The following is an 18,028-nucleotide window of genomic DNA, read 5'->3' as shown; positions in this document are numbered from 1 at the left end:
AAATTTCATAGAAGATATATAACATCAGTGGTAATTTTATTAAAGAGTAGAACTCTTTATGAGACAGTAAAAATTTGATGCTCTGGTTGTATAGTGTGGTTTAGGTGATGGTTTTGAGAGATTGTGGGTAGGCATCTTAGGTGTAAGTGTAGGTAGGTGGCTATAACAGAGAACCACGGACTGAGTAATTTGTAAATAATTGAAGTTTATTTGGCTTACAGTTCTGGAAGCTGGGAAATCTAAGATTGAGGGGCCACATCTGATGAGGGATTTCTTGCTGCATCATAAAATGGCAGAAGGCACTACATGGCTAGAGAGTGTGGGCGTGAGAGAGGAAGGGGGATGAACTCATCTTTTTATCAGGAATCCATGCCTGGGATAATCAACCCAATCCCATGATAATGGCATTAATCCACTCATGACCTCATCACCTCTAAAGGTCCCACCTCTCAACACTGCTGCATTGGGAGTTAACTTTCCAACACATGAACTTTAGGGGACACATTCCCTAAAGCACAGAGGAGGTATTGGAATTTACTGTTAGAAAAGAACAGGGACTTGGGAGGTAAGTATGATAGGAGGAAATTGGAAAAGATGATAATCTAGGTTCCCTGAAGAAGGTCTCTGGAGCAGAAATATATCTTGCTGCCCTACTTTTTATAAAAAGGAAAACGGTCGTAACAGAGCAATGCTTGGGGACCCATTTTGAGCAGAGTACTGAGTGGAGGTGAAGAGGGGGCTAAAGCTAAGAAATGAAAAAGAGGTAACCTGATAGTTTTGCTGAGAGATGACCAGGGTTTATACAGAAAGGTAGTAGAAATTACAGCAGACATTAATCATAGCTTACATTTACTAGGCTCTTACTATGATCAAGGTACCTGCCTAAGCATTTTACATATGTTAACTTATTTTAGTCTCATGACAATGTGTGGGGTAGGAGTATTATTATCCCCATATAGATGAAGCCAGTGAGGTACAGAGAGGTTAAATATTTTGCCTAAAGTCTTATTTATATGGCAGAGCCAGGATTTAAACCCAGTTATCCAGCTCTAGTGCCTCAGCCCAATGCCTTTATTAAAAATTGATTTTTTTAGACACTTGTGGCACCCCGTATAAGGCTGATTTTTAGAGGATGTTTATTTTACTTATAATTTGTATGTAGCCCATTTCTAAAATATGAGGAAGCTATAGGCATTTGTTCACTATGTGTTGCTCTGACATAGGACATATTTAGATGGAGTCCCTTAAGCTTAAATTGGAGGGTCACTTCAAATAATAATCTTAGACTTAAAATGAAAATTACAGATCATCTGTTTAGTGCTTGAATCCTCTTTAAAATGTTAATCCATTTAGGATATCTTGATCTGCTGTTATTTGTTAGCCACTTTGTGAAAGTTAGAGGGTGCACGGTTATTATAGTGTTTGAAGCTTGAAAGGCATTGCTCCTAGGTCTAAATCCTGGCTCTACTATTCACCTAGGAGCTATGAGATTTTAGGTGAAGTTACCTAAATTCTTTGTTTCTCAGTTTCTCATTTTTAAATGCCAGTATTAGCATCTACTTTGTAGAACTGTTGCATATGTTACATAAAACAAAATGTAGAAGTGCTCAGCACAGTACATAAGGTATAACAGACTTGGTAAGTTAGTGTTTTGTTTTTGTTGTTTTCATGCCTTATGCCTGGGTATCTCATTATCAGTCATAGTCCAATCTATGACTTAATCACAGAAATATTTAAATGTGATATTTGGAGATTATCAGATATAGTGTTAGTACATAAGAAATATAAATAAAAGTTAATAATAATGAAACTTTTGAAGATAGCATGTTATTTTAAAATATCTGTCTGTTGTAGTTTTTTTTGACAGGTCTATGTGACTCTTTTGTGGGTATTTTGAGGTATATAACATTTTGGTCTCACTCGTATATACCCTTTTAAGAGTCAGAAATTACCAAGGAGCTTCTTTTGTAGCCATGTGCTTCCATTTTGCATCTCTTCTTATTCTTTCTCAAAGGATAATGTACCACAGTTAATAACAGAATTTTTTTTTTTGAGGTCCTCCCAATTCTTTTGAACTGTTTTCCTTTATAGACACTGACCATTGTATCACATTTCTGTTATTTCTCCACTTCTCACAATGCAGTTTAGGTAAATTCATTGAAATGCCAAGGGAAAAAGTTTTGATGTGCTGTAGAGCTGCAGTGTCCAAGAGGTAGTGATTAGCAAAATATGGATGTTGAGCCTTGAAATGTGGCTAGTCCAAACTCAGACGTTCAATGAGTGTAAAATCCATGTAAGATTTCAAAGATTTAGGGCCGGCCCCGTGGCTCACTTGGGAGAGTGCGGTGCTGGTAGCGCCGAGGCTGCGGGTTCAGATCCTATATAGGGATCACCGGTGCGCTCACTGGCTGAGCGTTGTGCGGACCACACCAAGCCAAGGGTTGCAATCCCCTTGCTGGTCAAAAAAAAAAAAAAAAAAAAAAAGATTTCATAGATTTAGTATGAAAAAATTAATGCTAGTATCTCATTAATAATTTTGTGTCGATATATGTACAAAATCATGCCTTTGAAATATTAGGTTGAATAAAATATATGATTGAAGTTATTTTTACATATTCCTTTTTCACTTTTGAAATGTGGCTTTCAGAAAATTTAAAATTACACATGTGGCTCACATTATAGTTTAATTGGACAGCGCTGCTTTAGAAAATCACTGGACACGTTAGCATTTTTAAAGCTCTCAAATATCCCACAATAAAGAAAGTGGTTTAATTTAAAAGGACTTATTTGACAAAGTGGTTTGATCACACAACATCTAGTAAACTCTTAATGACAGAGGGTTCTGAGGATTAACTTTTGGGAATTTACAGTCTAGAATAAACATCTAGCTAATCTAGAATTCCTTTTGCTAGCCCCAATTAAACTGAATATGATGTGATATTTCTTTTCTCTTAAAACTTCACACAAGTTCACTTCATGATGTGATTTTTATTGGTTAGTAACAATTAGGTTGAAAGTAGTAGTTCTGATTTTTATTTTCCTGCCTATTGAGAGATTAAATTCCATGAAGTACAAATAATACATTTATTAGGAAGTTTACTTTCAGTTAATTGAATCTTCTATCTTATGGCCAGAAAACTACACTCTTCCATATGATCTCAGCATTGCTCCACCTCCTCTATGTTTTTCTGAGGGCAGGCCTCCCTCTCTGCTCAGACTACCATGATTTCCTACTAATTGGCCTCCTGCCTCCATTTTTACTTCTTTCCAATTCATATGCCACATTCCAGAGTGATCTTTTAAAACCAAAAAAAAAAAAAAAAAAAAAAAAAGTCAGATTGCTTTCCTGCTTAAAATTCTTCAGTGGCTTCCCGTTGTATTTAGAAGAAAAGGTATAAAGTCTCTAGTATGACCTACATGATCATTGAACTGTTCTTCTTTCTTACTTAATCCCAGAAACTCATTTTGGCTTTCCTCAGTTACTCCAAATTCTTTCCATTTCCAGGGCTTCCATTCACTCTGCTTGGAGAAGTTTTTACATTTTGGTGAAGATTTCAGGCCTTCTCTCTTGATCAGAATGGAAAATTCCAGACGAATATATTCTTCCTCCTCTTGGTGAGACACGATTCATGCCTCGCCAAGAGTCCTTCGGTGTGTAATCCTAAACCACAGTCTAGGAAACACCTCGCGTATCACAACTGTCCTGGTAACCAGTCCTTCACTTCTCACATCTTCTGTTTGCTTCCAAAGTCTCATCCCAGGTCCTTTTTAGTTTCTTGCCTAAGACTTCATAGATGCTATTTACTTTCTTGAGCCCATGAAAAAATAGTATTAGCCCTCACAAAAAAGCAGTCAATGTGGGTAGTAGTGGGTTGCACTGATTAGTCATAACAGACATTTGTCTATTTTAATGTGGGCTGGTGAGGAGAGCCAAGCTCTTTTCTCTCAAGTTTGAGAATTTAGAGGACTTAGGTCCATGTACAGAAATATCTAGGAAAAATGACAGCAGCTGTGCACAGCAAAGGAATTCTACTCACCACTACTTGGATATTTCTCTGATCTTTTACCCCTTCGATTTACAATATTCTTAAAGAGTTGTGAGAAAACTGCAGTGCTCACTATATCGACAATTTGGGGATGATGCCAAGAGAATGTTTGGATCTTCGAGAACGTTGGGGTGGACATTAATAGATTGATATCAGCTTCAGGTACAGGGGAGAAGGTTGTATTATAAACATTAGAGGATTCTTTCAAAGGAGATAAAGAAAACTATTTAAAAAATATCCCCTTCCCAAACACCGAAAAATTGAGCTTTTTTGTTAAGATTTCTATTTTATGCAATGTGTCCTATCAGTTTTGTTAGGAAATATACATTTTATTTATTTTTTTATTCTATTCATTGTCAAATCCTCTTTGGTAGTGGGGTCTTAAAATAATGAATGGAGTTCAAGGATTAATTCCAGACTCCTTTCTTTTGGAAACAGTGTTAGACTGGGTCTGTATCAGGTATGTTTTCATACGCTAGGCTTCGTAATCTCTCTCCCTCCCTATATGATTTGTCTGGAATCTGCACTAAAGATAAGGCAGAGTGCAAACCTGACTAATTGGCAACCAATCAGAAGAACTTTATGTGGAAAACTCCCTTCAAGGAGATTCAAGCAGCATAAACAAAACTTTGGAAAGAGTGGAAGAAAAGGTAGAAAAATGTGATTGAAATGGTTAGAGCAATTGGTACTTATTTTAAAACTATCGTATTTCATTTCCATTTTGAAAGCTTTACTTTTAAAGAAACACCTAACCAAATATTCATCGGAAATGCTCACCGTTTGAAAAATTTGGTAGATTTTGGTTATATTTTTTTCCTTTTATCTTCTGTTTGGCAGATATCCAGGTAATTGGATAGTTTGTACTTTGTTTTAAAATGATTCAATTTTTCAATTAGAGCATAAACTTTCAAAAATAATCTAGTTAAGGAACAGATTTTAACAAGTAAGAAATAACCCAGAAATGGACACATAAATTGGCATGTTATTTCTGATAATTATACTTAAAAACTAGGCATTTTTGAAAGTATACATGTCTAACACCCAAGTATGGCTAGAGATTATTTAAGGAACTCAATGCTTTCTAATAACATGCTTATTTTGAATTTTGATCCTTATGCTCTTGGCTTTCATTTTTTGTTGGAAATTTTAGGAGAATAACTCTATTTTAAACCTCTATTTTTAAATATCAGAACCGGAAAAGCCTGAGAAACTTAAAGCTTTCAATATTTCCGCACACTCCTTTTCTCTGCACTGGAGCCTGCCCTCCGGCCATGTGGAAAGGTATCATGTGGATCTTGTTCCTGACAGTGGCTTTGTTACTATCAAAGATCTTGGAGGTGGAGAATATCAGGTATAGTTTTCATTATCGTACTTGCTGAGACTACTTGTATTTATATTTGGTCCTAATAGGAAAGTTGTTTATGAAATTCATCCACCATGAAAACTTACTCCTTGGAGGGTTTTTAAAAGCATCAAATGAAGACAAAAACATTGATGTCGAATTGATGAGTGTAAGTTTCAGCCTTGGTGGACTGTTACCTTAGCAACGTCTATGCCTTTCTTTTTTTTTTTTAAGTTTACTCTGAACCTACAGCCAGCCATCCAAAGGGTTCATGAATAGTTTAACAAAGAAAGGGCAGAGCTATTGAGTAATCCAGGCTCATTAATTGTGTACTTGCCAGAAGGATCTGTCTTTAAATCATTAATGCAGGCAACATTTCTCTCAAGAGCCATCAATGTGATTCTACTGCCTGAAAAATGTAATAATGATGGATTTTCTTATCATTTTTCTTTTGCTTTTTATTGGAACTTCAGAGATACAGGTATTTCATACGCACTCTTAAAAACAAGGGCTAAGCAATAGGTTGTAGATTTCTTAAGACTCTTATATAGTTGTTTCTTGTGTCAATGAACTAGAATATGTAGAAATACGGATTTAGGCTCTGATGATGCAGTATGATTTGTAACTTTTTATTTTATTTAATAAGTTATTTGGTAAGTAGTTATATATGATACAACAAGTTTATATTGTACAATAATATGGGACTTGTGATATTTTAAACAGCACAGTTATATAGTGAAGTATTTTTTTTTTTTGATAGTGATAGATTTATTATTTTAGCTTCTTGACTTACAGAAAGAGTTTTAATGCAGTTGTTTTTGGTGTTCTAGGCTGATGTTTCCAGTGCTGTTCCTGGTACTAGGTACGACGTAACCATCTCTTCAATTTCTTCTATAACATACAGCTCACCTGTTAGCAGAACAGTGATAACGAATGTAACAAGTAAGTATATATTTTATATCACTTTTTTGGGATGAAGTACTTAAAGTCTGTATAACTCTATTGGCAGTATTCTATTACATTGGCAATACATGCATTATATGCATGAAAACAGTTAAGAATAATTAAAGCAAAATGGAAACTTAAGAAAATGATCCATTTTGAACCACATTCTACTGCTTCTTTAGCTTCCTTTACCTTCAAAAAGCAAAGACAATTACTCTAAACTTGTTTGTGAAATGGATCAGAGAGATTGTTAATGGTAACATTTAAATAGTACAGAACCATGAAAATAAACTCACTACACTTGCTCAGGAAGAAAGTAAGACTTTCTTGTTTTCTTAGTTTTTGTGTGTAAGCCTTGCATAAAGTTTCTTTTAAAAATGATTTGGCAATAAAAATATATTTGGCATGTAGTATTTAGTAGCATTCCATGTTTTAAAATTCTTATAAAGGAATGTTTTTAGTAATCCCCAAAGCATTTAATCTTTTTTTCTTCTTCTTCTTTTTTTTTTTTTTTTTTGGTAGCAGAGATCTAGGGAGTATAAATTGATGTTAGTCTTTGGATACTTCTAAAGTTTACATTTGTAAATATTTTTCATACATGTTTTTGTAAAAATACAATAATTGTTGGACCTTTTAACCAAATTAATTTTTTAAAAAATAGAACCAGGACCTCCAGTCTTCCTAGCAGGGGAAAGAGTCGGATCTGCTGGGATTCTTCTTTCCTGGAATACACCACTTAATCCAAATGGAAGGATTATATCTTACATTGTTAAATACAAGGAAGTTTGCCCATGGGTGCAAACAGTGTATACACAAGTTAGAGCAAAGCCAGACAGTCTGGAAGTTCTTCTTACTAATCTTAATCCTGGAACAGCGTATGAAATCAAGGTAATTATTTTGTAAGTAATTAATATTAAAATATTTTATCTGTTTTAAAACTGGAGGAGGTTTTCCCAGTTGGTGAAACCTTTAAAGATTAGTGTAGTAAGTGACTGGAGAATGATAGTTTGAGTCATGGCCTCAACACCCACCTGGGATTTTATAACTTGGTCAAATGTAATCTCTTTTTATTTCAATTTTCATGTATATTTATACATGTTATCTATTTTAAAAAGCTGTAGTTTAATGACTTTTTTGGAAAATAAATCAAACTTAAACAATTTAGGCTTTATAAATAAAAATATTCCACTTTTTGATTAAACTTAAAGTTAGCTTTGTTGTATTTCTTTTAACCCTGTTGAATTTGCTTATTTGTTATTGAAATTTTGGATAATGGTTTGAAAATTTCTGAAATATTAAATAAAGAAGAACTTATCAAAAACAATTCTAAATTAGGCCATTTGAAAATGTTTACAGGTAAGGGATACCTATAACATTTCCAAGGGTTAATGAAGAATACAGATATCTTCTGTCTCCTCCCTATTTTCAACATATACCAATATGTTCTTTGAACCTTGAAGATAATTCAATATAGAAAAGAAAATCTATAAAAGCTATGTAAATATGTGATCATGCATAACTGAGGTGTTCTTCCTAGATGGTAAGAGATGATGGGAAAGACAGATTTTTTCCAGGAGGTTTTTCTTACTGGAAGTAGGCTTATTTGCAGAATTAAAGAACACAGTCAGAACTGGATTCCCCCACTGGATTCTCAGTAGGGTTCCCCAACTGAGAAAAGAAAAAAACAAACTTGTACTTATGCAGAAGTCAAAATCAAAGATTTGTGATGGTTATTTCATGCAGAAACATAGAGTAGGCGACCTTTTTCTTATGTCTGAATATTGCATAGTGTAGACATTTTCTATCAACATACACATATTCAGATTAACTTATAGGTTAAAATATGCTACGGGGGTAATAAATAAAGATTAAAATTTAATGTGAAATAAGAAATTCTTGATCGTAGGAAGTTGATTTAGCCAATCTAGTTCTGCTTAGATCTATTTTCATGTAGTTTGAATTTTTATTCCTTTGACTTCTCTTATTTCAGGCCTATTGGGAAGCTCCTATTCTTTGTTTCATCTCAACATTATAAATCATTGTTGTGACCTTTAGTCTGTTCAAATAAATGTTAGTCACTGCAGAATTCTAAAGGGTATTTGGCATGGTACATTTGATATCTTCAGTATAAGTAACACTATGGGGGAAATCCTGTTAAGTATTTTCCTGTGTCATTTCATCTGGTCCTCAAGACAATCCTATGACATAGATACATTATTATTCCCGTTTTAAAGATAAGGAAAATGTGATTTAGAACAGTTAAGTATTTGTCCAAAGCTACTTAGCTGGGAATTTGTAGAACTACAGTTAAATCAAGGTTGTCTGATTCTGGTCATGGCGTTTGCAAAAGCTTGAGTCTTAGTCTCATTTATGGCATTTTCTCTGCATATTTTGGTCTAGTTGACTATACTATTCATGTTAAAAAAGAATTTTTTATCTTTTAAATTCTAGAATAGTCTAAATTATTAATTAAACCAACATATTTATTTTTATAAGTAATTTTCCTGAGTATTTATTTGCCTGATTAGATTGTAAACTCTGAAGTCAGAAGCCACATACATGGTCTCTTGTAGTTGATTCAGAAATAATCATAATCTCTTGTATATAGTGGATAAGGGTTGAGCTTTGGAAACAAGCACAACTTCAACTGAATTCTAGTACTAGCAATTATTGCTGTGTAACCTTGGACAAGTATTTGACCTCTCTCAACCAGTTTTCTCATCTATAAAAATGCTGACAATAATACCTCATATTTTGATTATATGGATAGTTCTATATTTGCCATCTACCTTAGGAATATTGTAAAAATTAGAGGAAAAAGTATCTGGCATTTACCTATGGACAAGACTAAGTTTTAATATTTCAGATTCTGTTTGATTAGAGAATAAAAAGTTTGAACATAATCCTTTTGTTTATTCTAGGTTGCTGCTGAAAACAGTGCCGGCATCGGAGTGTTTAGTAACCCATTTCTCTTCCAAACTGCAGAAAGTGGTAATTTTCCTAAATCATTCATTCTAAATTAACTTAGTCATGAGTTTTTGTCATTTAAAATATATAGGTATATAAGCAAAATCTGACATTAAAATACATAAAATCCCCAATAGCATATCCACTCAATTACTTTTAGACTCTTTTTGGATAGGTAATTTATTCATTAAATATATATATCATTCTTTCTGATAATAGAAGTACACATTATCTTAGAAAACTTTGGAAAAACAAAATTGTAAAACACACAGTGAAAATTATCCATAGCTCTGTCATGTAAGAAACCATTCTGGTGCATTTCTGGCTGGTCTCTTCCCCTCCATGAATATATGTATATATAGTTTGCAGTTTATATCCTGCCTTTTCCTCTTAACATCAAATCATAAGCATTTTATGACATTATATTTTTGGAAATATGGATTTTAATAGTTGGCATATTATTCCATAAGACACAGTCATTACAATACTAATTTAAGACACCTCCATTCTTCCAGTGGCTTAAAGGAAAAATCTTGGTGTCATCCTTGACTCTTCTCTCTCACAGTACACGTCCAATCTATCAGCAAATCCTGCTAGGACTATCATCAAAATATATCCTGAATCTCACCCCCATTAATAATCACCCTTTTCAACCCATTTTCATTTCTCGCCTGAATGATTGGTAGCTTCCTTACTAGTTTGTTTCCACCTTGCCTGCGTACAGTCTACTCTCCGTACAAGAGCCCAGTCATCTTCTGAAACATAAGCCAGACTATGTTACTTCTGTCTTCCTAACATGGCTCCTATCTCTTTAAGAATAAATCCCTAAGTCCTTCTCACAGTCTACATGCTCTTGCCTCTCTCTGATTTCATCCCATCCCATTTTTCCCACTCCCTCCATCTGTTCCAGCCACACTGATCTTCCATCTCAGGGCCATTGCACTTGCTGTTCCTTCTGCCTGGAATGATCTTGCACTAAATATCCATGGGGCTTTCTCCCCAAGTTAATTCAAGTCTCACATGTTACCTTTCCTGACTGACTGCACCTTCTAAAACAGCAACTACCTTCTCCTTTCCACCTGTATTTCTAACAAATTTATTTTTCTTCATTGGACCAACCTGACATATTACACACTTACTTGCTTTTTTAAAAATTGTATATAATAGCCCCGTAGAACAAAAGCTTTGTTATAAAAATAAGTTGTAATCGAATGAAGTTATTTATTGAATAATTCTGCTATTTATTTATAATAGCTAGAATAAAATAAATAGAAAAAATGGTTAAATAAATAGTGGTATCTCCATTCAAAAACAAATATTTACCATGGAGCTTATAGTCTAGTGGCGTAAGATAAACAAATAAGTGAATTTCTACATAATATGTCAGGTGGGTGGGGATAAGTGCTCTGAAATGATTTTTGTAATTTTGTGCAATTATAAATGTTCTACATATTAAAGACAAAAATATTTTTGCAGTCTGCTGTCAAAGGAATAAATTGAAATGGACCCTGTGTTTCTAGAGAGGATGATGCAATATAATAGTCAGTGTTTAAAAACATATCCATTAAGTTTTATTGACCAATTCCTATTTGAAACCCCATCTAGAGAAACGTGTGAATACATGCTCTATTCCATTGAAGGAATTAAGAGAAAATACTGGGTTTAGGAATCTGGAGTTTATTTAAAATTAGAAATGAATGATTCATGAGTTCTAACTTATTCTTATTGATTTTAAACATATTGACTTTCAGATTATTTGCACAACTAAAACTTAAGTGGGAAAATTATCATTTTAAAGTTAAATATGCACTAGAATAAGAAAAAAAGTTACCTCTAATGTTAAGTTTTCAGTGTTAGGAAAAATAATTGGAATGATTTTTGAATGATGTTTTGTATTGTTTTGTTTTGTTTTTTAAGCCTGATCTTGATTTGGTTTCTGATAAGGCATGACACCTGCAGATTATAATTTCAATTTGACAGTGTTTTGAACTTTATATATTTTGTACTTCTGCTAACTGACCTAATTTCGAGAGACATTAACTCTTTTGGCAAATGATGATTGGGAGAAATTAGAGAACCGCAATCTTTTTTTTTTTTTACCCGAGTAACTCTTTTTTTTATTTGTACTCCATGAAACCCAAATTTAAGAAAGATTTCTGTGAAATAAACTGCATTTGTTATTGTTAAACCAGAAGCAATTTGTTTTCCTATGAATAAAAATAGTCCTAAGAAAGGTATACAAGTTAACCACTGATACTGTACTGAGTTGGTATTGTTCCGTCCACAAGCAGAGAAAGCTCATTGAACTTCCCATGCAGCATTATTTCAGGTAAACGTACACTTTATTTTAGCCCTTAGAATATTAGAAATAGTACTTACACCTTGTTGTCTAACTAGAAATGCAGCAAAATAATTTTGGAAGTCTCTGTGTTAGATTGATAAAGTCATTAATGGCTCAAGAAATGTATGTTTTGTACAGTATACACTTTGAAAAGTTGTAGGTACTTTCACATTCTTGTGTACTTATGCATATCTCTAGTCTAGACGTGTCCTCAAAGTGTGTGCTAGGACACCTGCCTGAAAGGTGAAATGATATTATAAACAGAACATTTTGGTACTTCAGTATTAAATCTTTAGTTGGATTAGGATGGGTAAATTCACTCTATTAAAAAAACAAGAGGTTAATGGGATTCTAGTGAATAATATCAAGAAGTAGAAATTAAAATATTTAAAATAGGGAAAGACTTGCAAACTCCAAGTTAATAAAAATATCCTCTTTTCAGTAAATGTTTAGCAAATTTAATTGATTTCTGTCTATTTAATGTTTATGGTCTACTTTTTTGGAAATTTTGCTTTGAAATTTAATAATGATTTGATTACCTTATAAATTCCAAATTTCTCTGCATTTGATTAATTCACTATAGCTGTCATTAAGACCCATTTGGAAATGTGTCAGCTTGTATGCAATTTGCTATTGACATATAAATATTTCAGACATATTTATGCAAGTTTTTTAGATTACACAAATAAGAAATTTTAAAAGACAGTTAAATTTTAATTCTTATAATTCCACAGCTTCATATATTTAGCAAACTTTTTCTTTTGTTTTATTATATTTTTTATATTTCCCTTTTATTTTTATTGTATTTTATCTATTCCTCAAAAATCCAAGTGTTAAATCTTTAGTTTCAGATAGTTAACATATTGTCATTATCTTCTTCAGCTTTAATTAATTCCATTTTATTAGTTCCCCTTGGAGAAAACAGTTTTCATCCATTGTTCCATCTATTAGTAATCATTCCCAATAATTATTATATATATATTTTTTCCATTAAAATTTAGCTGTCCTGAAGTTTCTGAATTTCTTCTAACTCATATCATTCACAGACATCCCTCATCCCCAGGACCTAACTTTCTTACATGATTTATATGGCTTTCATTTACAAATGATATTTTGGTACAATGTAAACCTAAACTCTAGTTATTTGGCAACAATAGTAGGTACCTTTACTATCACTTATATTGTTTTACTTCAAACAGTTTGCTTTGTTCTCATTTCTCTCAAATGTGACTTGTCATGTTTGTTTTGTATTCTGAAAGATCTTGATTGTTTACCCTACTTTGTTACTTTCGCATATCTCATCATGAAACTAGTAGACATAAATTTCCTTTATTCTGGCTTCACATTAGTCTCATCCCAACTAAAACAGTACTCAGATTATTATTCTTCTTATTGTAGATATTTAATAATTGATAGCAAAGTATAATGAAATCCTAAAGAAAGTTGATTTTGAGGTTGTATAAAACTCAAAATACAATAATCACAACCTATTGGATGATTATATACTTCTTAGGCACTAGATATTTATAAATATTCCAGAAATGTACTTTTTGATGCTCATGGTTAAATAATTGTTTCAATTTGCCCCTTTGTTCATTATTTAAGAAATCTACCTAATTCCAAAATATTTAGGGAAGTAAGAAATTTATCCTGACTTGTTTGTATTTTCACAAACAACTATTGATTGGAAATATTTTCATACTTATTTGACAAGTTTCAACCAGTGGCATGTATTGGCCCAATAATCCTGAAGTAAGCTGATTTGCCTCTACTCCAAATTTTTTTTTTTTATTTTAGGCAAAGGCCAATTAAACATATTTAATTTTGTAAACTTAGCATCCCCAAATTATATAAACACCATTCAAAGTTTTGTAACAGGTTTTCTTCCTCTCCTTCAATCTTTCTCGTTTTTCTAGCTCCAGGAAAAGTGGTGAATCTCACAGTGGAGGCCTTCAACTACTCAGCAGTAAACCTGATTTGGTATTTACCTCAGCAACCAAATGGTAAAATTACCAGCTTCAAGATCAGTGTCAAACATGCCAGAAGTGGGATAGTAGTGAAAGATGTCTCTATCAGAGTAGAGGACATTTTGACTGGGAAATTGCCAGAATGTAATGTAAGTATCATAGATCACTTCTTATGTCTCAGAAATTTTAGGTAAACTTATAGCTTCAAGTTTTCAGCATCTAGATACTCTGTATATTTACCAAAGTAGTTATTAGTTATTTTATTACTTATAGTATTAGCCTATAGTCTCATGCTTTACATAATTGACTATATTCAAGGTAGAATACAGGAGGGATTTGGGAATTCAAGAGTGAAAGATTAAAATCATGTTGGGAGCTCTGGAAAGACTTCATGAATGGAATAGCACTTGAATAGGTTGTAGGGGAAGGACAGATGGAGATTGTGTGAGGGGGGCTTTACTGGTGGAGAACACTGTATAAATACCTGAGATGCATAAGTGTAAATTATAACTAGAGAAAAGACAGCACTTCCATGTGACAGGAAGGAAGGATACATGTGAGGGTGTGAATAGTCAAGGTTAAATTTGCAGAAATAGATGGTTTTTGTTGTGCATATCATTGTTAAAGAATTTATCATTACTCCAGTCATTGATGAGAAACTTCAGGAAGTACTATAATAATGCTTTTCCTAAAATATTTTTGGTGATCTTGTGGTATTATTGATGGAGAAACAATAAAAAATAGTTTGTTCTAGGTAATTTTAAAATTCTCAAAATCTTTTTCAAATTAGGATGTATTTGTAAATGCCTACACACCACACACACATGCGGGTATGCACATCTGAGGGTACTTCAAACTGTTCATGGAAGGATTCATATCATCTTATAATTCTATTTTCCATAAATGTTTTGAATTAACCTTGTATACCCACACCTAACGTGTGCTACTGGTGTTATCTTTTGAGTACTTATGAGGAAAAAAAAAGTAACAGTGAGAAAGTGGCCTATGCTTGAAATTTCATAAAAGTGAAATTATTTTAGCTCTTTGGCTCTTGCTGTTTACATTAATTTTTAAAATTCTTACTAATGATGTTGCTGTAGTATTAGCTTTATTTTAGGCCACTTGAAATCCTATTTATAAGGAAGATTAAGGTATAAAGAATGCACAAAATATATCCTGTTTTAAAACTGTAGACATAAATGGGTATAGTTATAAATCTAGCAACTTTGTCCATACTTAATCTGTTAAAATACTATACTAACAACACACATACACACACACACAAAGGCACACATACACACACACATTAAAGAATAATATTTGTAGTATAATGGAAAAGAAATGAATTGCACTCTAATGTTTACCAAGATACCACATTATCTCTCATTGATATTTATTTTATTCGCTAGGAGAGTAGTGAATCTTTTTTATGGAGTACAACCAGCCCTTCTTCAACCCTTGGTAGACTTACACCTCCATCGCGTACTACATATTCATCAAGCATGTTGGCACGGAGTAGAATCAGCTCTGTGTGGAAAGAACCTATCAATTTTGTAGTGACACATTTGAGGCCTTACACGACATATCTTTTTGAAGTTTCGGCTGTTACAACTGAAGCAGGTTATATTGATAGTACCATTGTCAGAACACCAGAATCAGGTATGGTTTCATTATTGGTGGAAGAAAGGATTTAAATTATTTATAGAATAATATTTTATTTTATTCATATGTCTTTTTTGTTAACCTTCCTTACATTTTAATAACTTTTTTTCTCCCTAATAATAGTTAATAGACATCCCATCTGGGGTATCTTCAAATTTCTATACTCTTTTATATTATAGTAAAGCATCTATATAAGTATATAAATAAGCATCTAAAAGGAGAAAAAATGATTTAAAATAAAGGATTCTTGAGTTACTAATCATGATCCTAAGATCAGCTTTTACCATTTTATGATCTTAGCAATTTTTTATAATTATCTCTGCCTTTCTAAATCGTCTGTGATCATCGATACCCTCTTTTACTGTTATTGCTGTTACCAAATATGATGATAGCACCTGCAATAGCAGAACCAGCATGTGATTAACATTTCAGGATCAGATAAAAATAGTAGCTGAAATACATATCGACTTATATCCTTTTGCACTGCAGTTTCCTCATCTGAAAAATGAAGACAATAATAGTACCTTCCTTATGGTGATGATGTTAGGATTAAATGAGTATAATTATATATTCTTATTATTACTAAATTCTAAAAGTACATATTTGTAGGTATTTATGTATTTAATTACGGTACTACCTCAGTATCCACATAAATATATATGTATATATGTATATAAAATTTATGTGGATACGAATGTAGTACCATTATACTTCAGGTATATATTTAGTATACGTATTATATACATAATACATACCTGACAGATTATGTATGTCATAATATAGTATCAGGCATTTAGTAGCAACTGGTAATTTTTAAGAATACTGGAAATTACTGTTAGAGTACTTTCATTACAGAACAGTATTTTTTTCTGACATAGCTCTCAACTTCTCCTAATAATCTCCTATTTTAAAATATTTTTTATATGTTATCAATGTTACCTTTGAATCGTCTCACTGTAGGTTGTAAATTTCCTCTCAGAACAAAATACAAATATTGATACAAAAAGCAAAGATCATTACCAATAAATTCTGAGGGTTATTTCCTTGACCCTTCTACCTGTGTCCATCAGAGAAAAGGTGTTTATCAAGCCTGATACCCAGACCTTGTTCAATGTAATATATATGCAGTTATAGGTGTTTCAGCACAATTTAACATTTACAATAAGTATATTACAATTAACATAGGAATGAAATGTACTGCGCAATCATAAACAGAATTAAAGTTAATAATTTTGCAAATAAGTTGTTTATCTGATGATATATATATTTATATATTTTTAATAGAGTGCTCTTTTACCTTAAGTATATATTTTATATTTATTTTTTCTATAATCATTTTAGTGCCTGAAGGACCACCACAAAACTGTATAACAGGAAACATCACAGCCAAGTCCTTTTCAATTTCATGTGACCCACCAAGTATAGTAACAGGGAAATATAGTTATAGAGTTGAATTATATGGACCATCAGGTAAGTGTTAATTAGTTTTGTGTTAACCTTTGGGAGTAAGAATTATAAAATATGTTACTAGTATCAAACTCTTTTTAATCAAACTCTTTTTTAATGATCCTAAAATTAAAGCAAAAATAGAAAAGTAATAAGGAAGATGAGATTCTTTGATTTTTTTTACTTAAAACCATAAATGAGTAGGAAATGAAAGAACTAGGGATAACTCCTTGAGAAAAGAAGTGTTAGAAGAGCTATAAGCCTTCAAATATTTGAACAGGGGGACCTTGACTTATATTCATGAAGAACAATAGGCTTAGGTTATATTAAATCAGATCTCCATTTAGAACAAGGAACCCAGTTTTAATAATTAGAGGTCTCTGAATATAAGATGGGAAATCTCCGTACCTTCTGCTAAATTTTGCTGTGAACCTAAAACTGCTCACAAAAAAAGAAATAATGTTTATTAAAAAATAACAATATGGGCAGCTTTATCCTTGTAAATAAACAGGACATGAGCATCCACTTGTCAGAAATATTTTGAGAGGTTCAAATATTATATTATGGAAGTGAACTAAGTAAGTAAACTCTAAAATTCTTTTCTAATCTGAGATCCTACAGTTCTATAAAAGAAGTTTAATTCAAACATTAATGAAATAAAATAAACCCACATATTGTCATTTACTTGGGAGAACCAAAAACAACACAAAGTTCCATTTTGAAATTTCTGTGGTATGAATCACATTAGTGTGGCTTTGTGTTGCTTCACCCCTCACGGATTTGTCACCCCACTTCTCCTGGGTGACAGAGATGCAAAGGATCACTTAAAGCCCATCTCTTCCAAGCAGTGAGAAACCCCAAAGTGGTTAACTTCCCTGGGACCCTCCAGCGAGAGCCAACCCTTCCTTAGGAAATTAATGCCAAATTGGGGTTTTGTTCCTGCATTTATTTTCCAGACCAGGAAGTTACAGGAAGAGACATAGGTGGGGTGATAGTTTAACAGTATAGGCTGGTAACTTTCAGTGAAACAAGCCAGATGACATTCCAGTAGACAATTAAATGGTCCTATCAACAAGAGCTTAATCTTAGCAAACATTCCTTCTTACAGCAATCTCTCAGAATCTTTACATAACAATCAGTAACTTGTCTGTCACTGAGCCAGCAACCTTGCTGTGCCACAAATCTTTATCTCACACCAGGGACTTATAGCCTGAGGAAAATTTCCTGTCCTTGCAAGGTCAATATTAGAAACTGCAAGGCTTTGGAAAACCAGGCCCTGTGAAGTACATATGCTTTATAGTATATTCCACAT

General features: G+C 32.8%; 1 protein-coding gene across 1 annotated transcript in view; it reads left to right on the top strand.

Moving 5' to 3' along the window:
• The first annotated feature begins 5,815 nt into the window (after positions 1-5,815).
• PTPRQ (protein tyrosine phosphatase receptor type Q) overlaps positions 5,816-18,028 on the top strand; it is a 215,036-nt gene continuing 202,823 nt past the window's right edge. Inside the window, 7 exon segments of the mRNA XM_063075852.1 lie at positions 5,816-5,869; positions 6,219-6,330; positions 6,995-7,221; positions 9,255-9,324; positions 13,558-13,757; positions 15,018-15,267; positions 16,612-16,740. Coding sequence (XP_062931922.1) covers positions 5,816-5,869; positions 6,219-6,330; positions 6,995-7,221; positions 9,255-9,324; positions 13,558-13,757; positions 15,018-15,267; positions 16,612-16,740 — 1,042 coding nt within the window.

This window comes from Cynocephalus volans, chromosome 12 (assembly GCF_027409185.1).
Source record: "Cynocephalus volans isolate mCynVol1 chromosome 12, mCynVol1.pri, whole genome shotgun sequence".
Classification (NCBI taxonomy): domain Eukaryota; kingdom Metazoa; phylum Chordata; class Mammalia; order Dermoptera; family Cynocephalidae; genus Cynocephalus; species Cynocephalus volans.
The sequence above is the reverse complement of the archived record's forward strand: the minus strand, read 5'-3'. Positions and strand labels throughout refer to the sequence as shown.